Genomic DNA, 15,277 nt, shown 5'->3' with positions numbered 1-15,277 from the left:
GTCTATTTACCCTATCCATGCCCCTCATAATTTTATAAACCTCTATAAGGTCACCCCTCAACCTCCGACGCTCCAGGGAAAACAGCCCCAGCCTGTTCAGCCTTTCCCTATAGCTCAAATCCTCCAACCCCGGCAACATCAGATGATAAAGTGTGACACTGAAAAAAGCACAGCAGATCAGGCAGGATCCGAGGAGCAGGAGAGCCGATGTTTCCAGCAGGACCCTTCTTCACGAGTCCTGATGAAGGGCTCCTGCCTGAAACATCAACTCTCCTGCCCCTCGGATCCTGCCTGACTGGCTGTGCTTTTCCAGCGCCTCACTTTATTGACTCTGACTCTCCAGCATCAGCAACTCTCACTATCTCCACAGAACAGAAGAAGGCCATTCAGCCCATCGTGTTTGTCCCAGCTCCCTGAATGAGCATTGTGAGCTAGTGCCTGCCATTTCTACACATGATTTCTGTTTGATTAATTGTCTATCGCACTCTTTCAATTCTCGGTTGAATCTGCCCGCTCCTTATTCCAGACCTGAACCACTCACTGTGAGAGAAGTTTATTTTTCACTTTGAAGTTACTTCTCTTGAAAATCATGTTTTACATCCCAACTCTCAGCTTCTCGATCCTTTTGACGAACAGGAGCGCTTTCTTCCTTTCTGATCTGCCTAGCCTTCTCACAATTTTGAAACCTTCAATCAAATCCCAACTTCTACTCTACAAGAAAAACAGTCCCCACACCTCCGATCAATCCTCATAGCAGATGTTTCTCAGTAAAGACCACATCTTTTTATTCTTATTTATTTCGGAGTGGGGCCAACATGGGAGAAGGATGTCTTCAAACCTGGGATTGTGGAAGGAACTGCCACACTTTTATAACCAAGTTACTGGAACTCAATGTGAGTTGTGTTTACATTGCTGCTTTGTTCAAGCATTGGAGAGAAGTGTTTGAGATACCAAAGCTCAATGTGTGCAGAGCAAGCTGATTGGGTGGTACAATCAGGACCAATTGTGGAGGCCAGGAGTCATTAGCCTGACAACAGCTTTCTGATTGGTTCCTGGGCAACTGGAAGTTGGCGTATGCGGAATATGGAAGCAGACAGTCTCTTAAACTGCCAGAGAAAGCCTTTCTATCTATCTATTGATCTATCTCTCTCTCTCTCTCTCTCTCTTTCTCTGAATCACGCATACATTTTCTCTCTCTCTCACACACATTTGGAAGGGTAATATGGAAACTGACAGCAGTGTTGTGAGGCAGCAACAGTAGAGAACTACTCCTGAGGTTGACACCTCACGTGCAGTACTGAGGGAGAGCTGCACTGTCAGAAGTGGCTTTCAGATAATGACCTCAAACCGTTGTCCCATCTGCCTGGTCAGCTGGAAGCAAAGAAAGGCATTGGAGATACTCCCGTTGTCCTGAGTTGATACTAATCCCTCAATTAAATTCCTAAACACAGATTATCTGACCATTACTACATTTATGCATGCAGGAACTTGCTGTTTGGAGCAGGTGGTTAGTGTGTGGTGGAGTTACCACAAGATTATATGTTCAGTCATTGACTTGGTGAAGTCTGCTCCTTCTCTGAGGTTATCAGTACACTTTTGTTTAATGTCCCCTCATTCCGATCTCTCTGGGAATCAATGGGTGTGGATGGGCAGGTAGAGTTGAGGTAGAAGATAAGTCATGATCATTCTCTAATTCATTCCTGAGATGTGGCTGTCACTGGCTGGGCCAGCATTGATTGCCCATCCTTCATGACCTTGGCCAGGGTACTGGTGAGCTGTCTTCCTGTAATGCTGTGGTGTAGGGACACCCCCACTGCTGTTGGGGAGGGTGGGGCTGTCCACAATTTTGACCCAGTGACACTGAAGAGTCAGTGAAATATTTCCAAGTCAGGATGATGAGCAGCTTGGAGGGGAACTCGCAGGGGATACTATCCCATGCACAGAGGAACCACGATTATTCTGAACGAGGTGGGCGAGCACTATTCTTTTGGATAATTGATTATTCAGTTAAATGATTCAATGCCTCTCCTTGGAGTTTTCTGAAGTTTCCTTTTCCCTCGCTCTGCCTGCCTTGCTCCCTCTCTCTGTCTCAGGGTTTGGTTCTGAGCAGACACGCAGTGTGTAAGGGAGCTGCAGCATTGCTGTAGCGTCCTGACACGCACACACACACTCACACACACTCACACTCTCACACACTCACACACACACACCCTCACACACGCAGACACACTCACACACACACACCCTCACACACACTCACACACTCACATACATTCACACACCCTCATACACACACACACACATACTCTCATACACACACACACACTCTCACAACACGCACTCTTACACACACACACTCACACACACACACACAAACTCACACACACACAAACTCACACACACATACTCTCACAACACACACACCCTCAGACTCACACACACTCACACACACCCTCACAAGCACACACACTCACACACACTCACACACACACACACCCTCACACACACACAAACTCTCACACACACTCACACTCACACACACCTTCACAACACACACATGCAGACACATGTACACTCACACATGCACACTCACACACGCACACTCACACACATTCACACACACACACTCACACACCCTCATACACACACACACACTCTCAAAGACACACACTCTCACATACACACTATCATAGACACACACACTCATAACACACACATGCTCTCACACACACTCACACACTCACGCTCTCACACACTCTCATACAATCTCTCACACACACACACGCACACACTCACACACCCTCATACACACACACTCTCACACACTCACACACTCACACACTCACACACTCACACACTCTCACATATTCACACACACACACCCTCATACACACACTCTCACAACACACACACACTTTCACACACACACACTTTCACACACACACACACTCTCACACACACACTCACACACACACACACACTCTCACACACTCACACACACACAAACTCACACACACACTCTCACAACACACGCACACCCTCAGACTCACACACACACACTCACACACACACCCTCACAAGCACACACACTCACACACACACTCACACACTCACACACACACTCACAAGCACACACACCCTCACACACACTCACATTCACACTCACACACACCTTCACAACACACACATGCAGACACACGCACACTCACGCACGCACACTCACACACACACACACTCACACACCCTCATACACACACACACTCTCAAAGACACACACTCTCACATACACACTATCATAGACACACTCATAACACACACATGCTCTCACACACACTCACACACACTCACACACTCACGCTCTCACACACTCTCATACAATCTCTCACACACACACGCACACACTCACACACCCTCATACACACACACTCTCACACACACTTACACTCACACACTCACACACTCTCACATATTCACACACACACACACCCTCATACACACACTCTCACAACACACACACACATTCACACACACACTTTCAAACACACACACTCTCACACACACACTCTCACACACACACTCTCACACACACACACTCACACACACACTCACACACACACACACTCACACACACACACACTCACACACACACTCTCACACACACACTCTCACACACTCACACACACACAAACTCACACACACACTCTCACAACACACGCACACCCTCAGACTCACACACACACCCTCACAAGCACACACACTCACACACACACACACTCACACACACTCACACACACACTCACAAGCACACACACCCTCACACACACTCACAAGCACACACACCCTCACACACACTCACATTCACACTCACACATACATGCAGACACACGCACACTCACGCACGCACACTTACACACATTCACACACACACTCACACACCCTCATACACACACACTCTCAAAGACACACACTCTCACAACACACTCACGCACACTCTCACATACACACTATCATAGACACACACACGCTCTCTCACACACACACACTCACACACTCACACTCTCACACAATCTCTCTCACACACACACACACTCACACATCCTCATACACACACACACCCTCATAACACACACACCCTCAGACTCACACACACATACTCACACTCACACACACACACCCTTACACACACACTCACAAACACACACACACCCTCACACACACCTTCACAACACACAGATGCAGACAAACACACACTCACACATACACCCTCACACACGCACACTTACACACACACACACACACATTCACACATGCACATAGCGCCACACTCACACACTCACACACACTCACACTCACTCACACACACATACACTCACACACACTCTCACAAGCACACACACACCTTCACAACACACAGATGCAGACACACACACTCACGCACACGCACACGCACACTTACATACTCTCACACACTCTCACACTCACACTCAAAGCACCACACTCTCTCACACTCTAACCTTCATACACACACACTCTCACACACACACACCCTCAGACTCACGCACACACACACACCCTCACACACACTCACAAGCAGACACACCCTCACACACACACCTTCACAACACACAGATGCAGACACACACACCCTCACACACCCTCACACACCCTCACACACCCTCACTCACACACACACTCACACACACTCACACACTCACACCTTTACAACACACAGATTCAGACACACACACACCCTCACACACGCACATTTACACACTCACACACACTCACTCACACTCTCACACACGCACATAGCGCCACACTCTCACACTCACTCACACACACACTCACACACACAGCGCCACACTCTCACACACTCTCACAAGCACACACACCCTCACACACACACACCTTCACAACACACAGATGCAGACAAACACACACTCACACATACACACTTACACACACATTCATACATGCACATAGCGCCACACTCACACTCACTCACACACACATACACTCACACACACCCTCACACACACACACCCTCACAACACACAGATGCAGACACACACACACTCACGCACACGCACACATGCACACTTACACACTCTCACACTCACACACAAAGCACCACACTCTCACCCTCATACACACACACACCCTCAGACTCACGCACACACACTCACACACACTCACACACACACACCCTCACACACACTCACAAGCACACACACCCTCACACACACACCTTCACAACACACAGATGCAGACACACACACCCTCACACACACGCACACTTACACACTCTCACACACTCACACACACACACCTTTACAACACACAGATTCAGACACACACACACGCACACTTACACACTCACACACACTCACTCACACACACACTCACACTCACACTCTCACACACGCACATAGCGCCACACTCTCACACACTCACACACACTCACACACACTCACACACACTCACACACACACACCCTCACACACACTCACAAGCACACACACCCTCACACACACACCTTCACAACACACAGATGCAGACTCACACACACACCCTCACACACGCACACTTACACACACTCACACACTCTCACACTCACACACACAACGCCACACTCTCTCACACTCTCACACTCTCACTCACACACTCACTCACACACACACACCACAACACAGTCTCACACACTCACTCACACACTCACTCACACACTCACTCACACACTCACTCACGCACGCACTCACTCACACACACACACTCTCACACACACGGCGCAACACAGACACACACAGCGCCACACACTCTCACACTCACACACATTCACACACAGCGCCACACTCTCTCTCACTCTCACACAGTCACACACACACACACTCACACCACAACACATACACATAGATACACACAGTGCCACACACGCACACACATGCACTCACACTCACTCACACATTCACACACTCGCACACTTGCGCACCCACACCGCAACACAGGCACACAGACACACACACAGCACCACACACACAGACTCACACACTCACTCTCACGCTCTCACACACTCACACACTCACACTTGCGAGCACACACCACAACACAGACACACAGCGCCACACACACACACTCACACACACTCTGTCACACACACACCGCAACACAGACACACACGCACTCACACACATTCTCTCACACACACTCACACACACCGCCACACACACAGCGCCACACACACTCTCACACTCACACACTCTCACACTCTCACACACCCTCACACATACACACTCTCACACACACACGCACACACACACACACGCACACATGCACTCACACTCACTCACACACTCGCACACCTGCGCACACACACTGCAACACAGACACACAGTGCCACACACACTCACAATGCAACACATACACACAGACACACACACAGCACCACACTCACACGCACACACTCTCACATGCACACACACTCACACGCACACACTCTCACACGCACACACACACACTCACACTCGCACACTTGCGCACACACACCGCAACACAGACATACAGCGCCTCACACACACTCTCACACACTCACACACACTGCAACACAGACACACACACACTCACACACACCGCCACACAGACACACACACAGCACCCCCCCACACACACACACAGTGCCACACACACATACTCGCGCACACACACAGCTCCACACATGCAGATATCCACACAGACATACACGCACACACACACACGCAGCCACACATACACAAGTTTTTACTGCAACCTTTTGACAAATTCCACCTTAACCCTGTGCAGGATGATGTTGGAGAGATTATCTGGGGAAGGGGGGCTTAGGGTACACCTCTGTGTAGAACTCCACAGAAAGTGTGGGGAGAGAGAGAGGGCGAGAGGTCAGTCATTTGGAGACAGTGCCTTGGATCCCATCGATGTCCAGGACTGTTCTCGGCTATTTCCGTAAGCTGGGTTCATTTTTAATCATTTTTACTTTTTAAACAAAAGATGCGCTCAGTGTTGAAACAACTTTTGAGGTAATGTTTCTATCAGGACCTTGAGTTCTTCCGAATAGTCCGAAATTCGGATAACTGATATTCGGATAATTGAGGTAACTCTGTATATTCTGCCCTTGTCCTTCTGGATGGTAGATATTTGGAAGGTGCAGTCTAAGGTGAACACCTGCAGTGCATCTTGTAGAAAGAAAAGCACAGCAGGTCAGGCAGCATCTGAGGAGCAGGAGAATTGATGTTTCGGGCACAAGCCCTTCGTCAGGAATGCTGCTACTTAGTGTCAGTGGTGGAAGAAATGAATGTTAAATGAGTGCATGTGGTGTCAGTCAAGTGGGGGCTGCTTTATCCTGGATGGTGTCAAGCTTCTTGAGTGTTGTTGGAGCTGCCCCCCCATCCAGGCAAGTGGGGGGTACTCCATCACACTCCTGACTTGTGCCTTGGAGATGGTGGACAGTCTTTGGGAAGTCAGGAGGTGAGTTACTGACTGCAGGATTCCCAATCTCTTGTAGCCTGGTATTTATGTGGCTAGTTCAGTTGAGTTTCTGGTCAATGGTAAGGGGCTAATGTTGATAGTGGGGGTTCAGCAATGATAATGCTATTGGATATCAGGCTGGAGAGACCAAATGGCCTACGCCCATGTCTGTTCCATGTGGTGTGCCAGTTGACTGAGGTATTTCTTATATTGTCAAAATAATTAATTGGCTGTCAACTGCTTTGGGATATTGTGTGGTTGTGAATGGTGATGTGCTGAAGCCTTCCTTTCTGGTTGAAGTTTTGCATCGGTGCACAATGTCAGTCATTTTCACAGCCATTGCTCATCATTAGGATATTATTAACGCTGTCGATGTTTTGTCTCGGTTTCAGGTGTAGCGATATTCCTGGACAACCCTCAGTGGGACAATGTGCCTTTTCTACTGACTGCTGGGAAAGCTCTGGATGAAAGAGTTGGTTACACTCGAATTCTCTTCAAAACCAAAGCCTTCTGCCTCCAGAATGAGTCAACGAGGAAAGCTGAATTCAGTCAGTGCAGGCAGAGACAGATAATCTTTTACGTCGGCCATGGAGACTTGAATTTTCCAGCTATATTGGTGAGTAAAAACCTGTTCAAACCAGTGATGGACACATCGAGCTGGAAACAGGTGACAGAATTTCCCGATGTCCAGATGTTTGGAATTCCCTTGTCAGACTATTATATCTACACCCCTGTGATGCAGAAGGATGCTTATGCAGTGTTGATACCTCAGATTTTCCAAGCCAAGAGGGACTGTTTTGTCAACACTGAGGACCTATTGGCATCTTGGAAAGTCTGGACTCCCTTACTGAAAGAGTTTTCCAACGTGAGCCCGCGTCTTTATCCAGGAGGGGCCCGGAATGGAGATATATTGGACTTCAAGGTAGAGGGGAAGACAGTCTCTTTCACCAGGTCTGACCCTGTGGCGATCATCTCAGAGAGTCCCAGCCATCAAACGGTGAGTGAATACAAGGCGATAGCATCAACGTTCCGAGGGAATACCTTGGTGTCCGCGGTCACAGAGGACCTGATAGCAAAGCTGGCCTCCTACCTGCAGCAGACAGCCCAGAATGCCGTGCAAGAACGTGGGAACTTCCATCTCGCTGTATCAGGGGGCTCGAGCCCCAAAGATTTGTTCAGGAGGTTGGCCGCGCATCACTACACGTTCCCATGGAAACGCACCCACTTTTGGATGGTGGACGAGCGGTGCGTCCCGCTCGATGACCCCAAGTCGAACTTTAGGAGCTTGCACGACAACCTGCTGAAGGACCTGAAGGTCCCTTACGTCAACATCCACCCGATGCCCGTCCACATGAACCAAAGGCTGTGTGTTGAGGACGACCGTGGCGCGGGTCTCTACGCCAATGAGATTGAAATGTTGGTCAACGGGACGAGTTTTGATTTTGTTTTGTTGGGGGTGGGCGCTGATGGCCACATCGCCTCGCTGTTTCCCAACAGCCAGGCTCTAACCCTCGAGCGTAACCTGGTTCTGTTTACAGAAAGTCCAGTCAAGCCCCACCAACGGATGACCCTTTCTCTAAGGACAATCAACAAAGCCAAACATGTCGCTGTTTTAATAACAGGGAGAAGCAAACATCCGATAGTGGGGAGCTTGAGCAAGGAGGGTGAGAAATCTGAGAAATGGCCTATTACAATGGTTCAGCCATCAGGCGGTGAACTCGTTTGGTTTATTGATCATGATGCACTCTTTGGCTGATCAAGTTCCATGATATTTTGGCATCTTCACTGCCTGCCCTCCAGATCCCAATTCAAAACTTTGGGTGTAGCAAATTTACTGAAGTTACTCTGTTAATGAAGTGCTATTTTTGTTCTTGGTATGGGGTGTTAATTCTGGGTGTGGCTATCAAATTGGAGAAATCTTTTCAGGATATGGTGGCGAGCAATAAACAGATTGGGTACACTTTAATTAATTTCTACAGTGTGATAGAACCCACCCAATGTCATTCTGGACATTTTTTATTAACTTGTTAAGACACACGTCAGGAGCAGATGGGTCTTGAACTAAGGTGGGTCTCGTCTAAGAGGTAGGGACACTACCACTGAGCCACAAGTGGGCTTTAATTTCACTCTGTTGATTCAGAGCTGGATGAAACTTGGATGTGTTCTATAGCTAGACAGGTAATTCATTTAAATTAGGTCCCTACACCTCAGTGAAAGTGAGGATGCTGGAGATTAGAGTCAAGATGAGAGTGGTGCTGGAAAAACACAGCAGGTCAGGCAGCATCTGAGCAGCAGGAAAATCGATGTTCCAGGCAGGAGCCTGATGAAGGGCTTTTGCCCAAAATGTTGATCTTCCTGCTCCTCGGATGCTGCCTGACCTGCTGGGCTTTCCCTACATCTAGGTGATGATATCAGATAGCTCTCCCACCGTCAGGTAAATAATCCACAACCTGTTGTAAGTTTCATTAAATGGTGACACTTCCATGCGTATGAATGATTGAAATATTGAGTGGTCGTGTTACAGACAATTGTTCAAATGGTCCAGCTCTCTGGTGACTATGCCCTGTAAGAGATGACAATATCTTTTATAAACCAGTTGGTCACAAACAGTCACCCAGATTGATAGGCGTGTCCTTTCCCTGTTTGTCAGCCATGTGTCTTTTTACTCAGGTATCTTTTTCAAAAAGAAGACAGGGCATTTAACCACAGAGACTGGACAATGAAGGGAGAGAAAGTGTACGAATACATATTGCAAATTTTAGGAACTATTCGGAATTCTTTTTTTCCCCTAAGTGTGGTGCTTGTAACAGAACCTTAGCTGGAGTTCTGCTAGTCTCACTAAAAGTGCAAACTTAATTTACATGGCCTTAGCAGTTGCACTATGTGTTCAACATAGAAAAATATTTCAGTAGTGAACATGTTAGGATGAGAGGGAAGGAAGACACCTTCCTTTGGCAAAGACACTTGCTGGATACCAGCACTGGCTGTAATTCTGACTAACTTGGAGTTAGATTGTTAGAGTCCAGAAAGACACTTACTGAAGGATAGAACTGGAGTTAATCCACACACACTTCTACATTGATCTACAGACTAGCTCATTATGAGCATCCACTTCCTAAACCACCAACAGTTTGTGTCCAAAGGGATTTAAGTGTTAATGTCCATAAGCTGCATACATACGATTAAACATAATCAATATACAATTAACATTGAGCCTTGTTGTGATATGGGGAGGTTTTGGTGGGAATGTGGGGTAATCAGACTGGCCATGATTTTCTTGAATGGTGGAACAAACGCGAGAGGTCAACACGTCCAAATATGTTTGAGTATGTGTGTGTGCCAGCCTTTGTATTTAATTTTTTTACAATGATGATTCACTGGTGGGGTGTGTTTATCACACGGGGCTTGAAACACCAGTGGAATGAAACTTGCTGTCTGTACGTTATAATTTTGCACTGAATGTTAAAGAGACATTGAAGCCACCAGTTTGTGAGTGACTGTGGGAGACCAACAGATCACTTCACTTAGCTATGTTGTACGAACAATTCAGGTAACATTGCCAGACAGATGTTTCTCCAGTGGGGGAATTAATACAAGTTGCCAATCCAGTAATAGTTTTTATTTCATATTAAGTTGTCATTGACTTTGCTTTGATCTTTTCTTCTTCATGATCCGAGATGTTTTGTTCTTATGTTGTTCCCAGTTACCTTCCATCCTGGAATATTCCACAATTGTGCATACAGCATACAAAATGCACTGAGTTAACTTGTGGCTTTACCTCAGTTCAAGGTGTGTCTCATTTTGAAGATCCCTGAATCGTGAAGTTTGATATATTCCCACGTGGTTACATTCTAATGTTTCACTGAACAGGTTTTTGTTTCTTGGGGCCTGGATTAACTGCTACATTTACTTGTATAACACACTGCACTGCAGCATTTAATAATGTGTGGGAAGTGCTATAGAACGTCACAGAGACTGTTTTTAAAAGATTTCATCCATATAACGCCTTCCACTGTCTCAAGCCATCCTCATGTACTTGACATCTAATGGTGGACATTCAAAATGCAGAAATGTATTCTGGGATACATAGCACAGCAAGCTGTCACAGCAGTCATGTTGTGGTTCTGTTCGCCGAGCTGGGAATTTGTGTTGCAGACGTTTCGTCCCCTGTCTAGGTGACATCCTCAGTGCTTGGGAGCCTCCTGTGAAGCGCTTCTGTGATCTTTCCTCCGGCATTTGTAGTGGTTTGTCTCTGCCGCTTCCGGACAACCTAGACAGGGGACGAAACGTTTGCAACACAAATTCCCAGCTCGGCGAACAGAACCACAACAACGAGCACCCGAGCTACAAATCTTCTCCCAAACTTTGAGCAGTCATGTGACCATGTTTAGATAACCTGCTTTGGGATGATGGTTCAGGGGTTGAGCATTGGCCTGGGGCACTGGAAATTGAGCCATAGTCTTTGAAGCCTACTGTAGAGGAATAGTCAAGGCCTTGGTTTAACTTGAGTGTCAGTCTGGATTCTGTACTCTGAACTTTGAACTTTCAACCTCCTAATTCAGAGGTGTGAGTGCTAACACTTAGCTACAGCTGACATGGAAACTAAACATGAAACGTATTCCCGTCATCACTTTGTTAATACTATCCATTCATAAGTGTTTGAATAAGCAATTTGCAGCTCTGGATTGTTAAAGGATTTTAATTCACTCAGTGTATAAGACATGGTGCATTTCCTGTTCTACACTCTGCAATTCAGTGACCTTTCCCACGCACTAGTGAAAATATTATCTCAGTTGTATACTTTTAAGATTAACCATAAGATTGATTGCTTGTTGCATTGATGCTGCTGTTATTGTCCTGTCTTAATGTTGTAATGAAGAGTGACTTTGCTTGAATTTATCAGCTGGGACCTGGCTTAAGATAAAACCAGGAAAAGCTGGTCTGACTTCTTTATATATAAAAAAAGAGCAAATGCAAACTTCCAGAGTCAATCAATATCCTCCTCCGATGCTGAGTTTCAGGTGCTACCTCTGACACTTACAATGGCTCAGTGCTTAGTACTGCTGCCTCACAGGGTTTGATTCCGTCCTCAGTTTACTGTCCGTGTAGAGTTTGTACAGTCGCTCCGTGTCTGTATGGGTTTCCTCTGTTTGCTCTGGTTTCCTCCCACAGTCCAAAGATGTGCAGGTTAGAGTGGATTGGCTATACTAATAGCCTCATAGTGTCCAGAGGTGTGCAGGATTGGCCAAGTTAAATTGCCCATAGTGTGCAGGCTAGCTAGATTAGCCATGGGGAATGTGGAATTATGGGCAAAGGGTGGGGGGGGGGCGTTGGATGTTGGTGGGACGCTCTTCAGAGGCTTGATGCAGACTCAATGGGCCAAATGGCCTCTTTCCGCAGTGTAGGGATTCCATGTGCAGCGTCATTGGTCTCTCTCCACAAGTGTGTAAGGGGCATAGACTGAGGTCCCAATGGGGGGAGCTTGGCAGTGCAGGGGCCTGGGCTTACCCTGAACCAGTGTAGATAGGACTACTCTCGCTCAAAGCCTGCTGTTCAACAAATGGCATTCGCCGGAAGGAGCTTGTTAGTGACTTTCCATGTTTCTCACTGCTTGATCTGAAAGGTCTGCTCAGGAAGGTTGCTTCATATGGGGCTTTAAGGTGGGCAGTAGATGGGCTGAGCAATGTGCTGCTCATTTACCATCCAGACATCTGTGGGCTTCTCTCAATTGGCAGACGTGTGGAAGAGTGATGTGTTGGAGCAACAGGAGGCTGGGGGAGGGGGTGGTTGGAGTTGAGGGTTCCAGCTTTTGTGCACATTGTTGCACATCAGTTGTGTGCTAACCCAACGTGTGTGTACGTGATGACCTTCAACAGTTGGGTGCACAGTCCTGAGCTGTGGACTATGACAGGGAAGGTTCTGAGCTCTTCAGTGCTGTGATGGAACCATCCCTTGCAGTTCCAACAACAAATTAGCTTCATCTTCCAATGTACCCAGAAGGACAGGTTCCTCCCTACATCCATTCCCAAAATGTTGGGTTGGGATCATACTTTAGTCTGTGATTGTCCCTGGTGATATAGTTCTTTACTGCCACTGCCATTGTAGAGGTAGAATCCATTGGATAGGGTTTTGCAGGGACTCAGTTTGCAACGCCATCAACTCTGTGACATCTTTGTTAAGGATTTGGTCCAGCAGCAGAATGGTGAATCTCTGAGAATTTGTGTATGAACGTAACTGTGCCAAGGAGCAGCTGTTGTGGTTGTAGATTCTTGCACATGTTGCATTCACAGTGTGATTTCCAGTTGATTGACTGATATGTTTCAGCACCAAGTGCAGAAGTGCTGACTATGAAGAATCTAACAGCGTTGCCTCGACATTTTCTAGTGGCCAAACATTATTGATGGTGCTTGCAGAGATGGAAGGACATTCTTGATGAAGAGAACCTGAAGGAGCGGCCATTCTAAAAGGGTAAAATGTAGGAAATCATGCTCGTAGAGGTGATCATAACATAACAGAAATCCACTCAGCTCCCATAAAGATTGATCGTACAGTCATGGGTTCTTGCATTTGGTTTTTGGATTAGTGGTGCTGGAAGAGCACAGCAGTTCAGGCAGCATCCGAGGAGCAGCAAAATCGACGTTTCGGGCAAAAGCCATTCCTGATGAAGGGCTTTTGCCCGAAACGTTGATTTTGCTGCTCCTCGGATGCTGCCTGAACTGCTGTGCTCTTCCAGCACCACTAATCCAAAATCTGGTTTCCAGCATCTGCAGTCATTGTTTTTACCTTCTTGCATTTGGTGCCTACAAACAACTTTAGGATGACTGGGCACTGTGTTTTCTATTCAGAGATTTTGTGCAAAAACTACTGTACTTACTGTCTCAATGAAAGACAAATATTATAAATGATGTGGAACTTCTTGTGGATCTGTTTTTGAGCAAAGGTTTTTCATTGAGACATGATTATCTGTGAAAATGTATTTTTTTCTTTGGGTACTTCTAAGTATTTTCAGAGTTTCTCTATGGATTTGTTTATGCACTAAGAATTTGTACAATTGTTTCAGCCAACGATCACAACAGATTAAAGATTGAGTAACAGTTTTATTTTTAATGCTGTTTGTTTTTATTTGGTGTGTGGGGTATGTCTGCTTTTGAAGGGAGGAGGATTTTTCCGTGACTGCCCATTTATAGACAGGATTCAATAGAACATTGTCAACCCCATTCATAATAACCTTCATGAATTGGGTCAGTGAGACCAATTATTATCAGCAACCTGAATAGGAACATTTGCTACATGCCAATAAGACATGAGCTCTTGCTCCTGCACTTAACAGCCAATTCGGTACGTTGTTCAGTGTATACTAGAATGAAGGATATCTACCTGAAATCTCAACCCGCCCTTGCTTTGTTCAGCTCTTCACAGACTTGCTGTGCATTCTCAGCATCTTCTGCCTCTACACTTGAAGCAGCAATAACCTTGTTTCACCCTTTAAGAGTGCTCCAAACATCAAATCATGCTTTAAAACGGGGTTCCCCAAAGGTGTGGGCAGGACGCAAGATTTGACTGAACTATAGCAATTTTACTCTCACTTTCACAGAGAACAGCAATCCCCCCTCCTACTCTAACCAGCTCTCTGCCCCATCGTGCTCCCTCACCCTCCACCTCATCCTGCTCCCTCACCCTCCACCTCATCTTGCTCCCTCACCCTCCACCTCATTCTGCTCCCTCACCCTCCACCTCATCCTGCTCCCTCACCCTCCACCTCATGTGCTCCCTCACCCTC

At 46.8% G+C, this 15,277-nt stretch overlaps 1 protein-coding gene across 2 annotated transcripts in view; it reads left to right on the top strand.

Annotated features, from left to right (window-relative positions):
* Positions 1–14,116, top strand: part of h6pd (hexose-6-phosphate dehydrogenase (glucose 1-dehydrogenase)) — an 84,123-nt gene extending 70,007 nt beyond the window's left edge. For both annotated transcript variants that reach the window (XM_072586140.1, XM_072586141.1), the window contains exon 5: positions 7,890–14,116. In XM_072586140.1, coding sequence (XP_072442241.1) covers positions 7,890–9,253 — 1,364 coding nt within the window. In that variant the 3' untranslated portion in view covers positions 9,254–14,116. The remainder of the gene's footprint in view (positions 1–7,889) is intronic.
* Positions 14,117–15,277: the final 1,161 nt, after the last annotated feature.

The sequence above is a fragment of the Chiloscyllium punctatum genome, chromosome 16, assembly GCF_047496795.1.
Source record: "Chiloscyllium punctatum isolate Juve2018m chromosome 16, sChiPun1.3, whole genome shotgun sequence".
Classification (NCBI taxonomy): Eukaryota; Metazoa; Chordata; class Chondrichthyes; order Orectolobiformes; family Hemiscylliidae; genus Chiloscyllium; species Chiloscyllium punctatum.
This window is presented reverse-complemented; position numbering and strand designations above follow the sequence as displayed.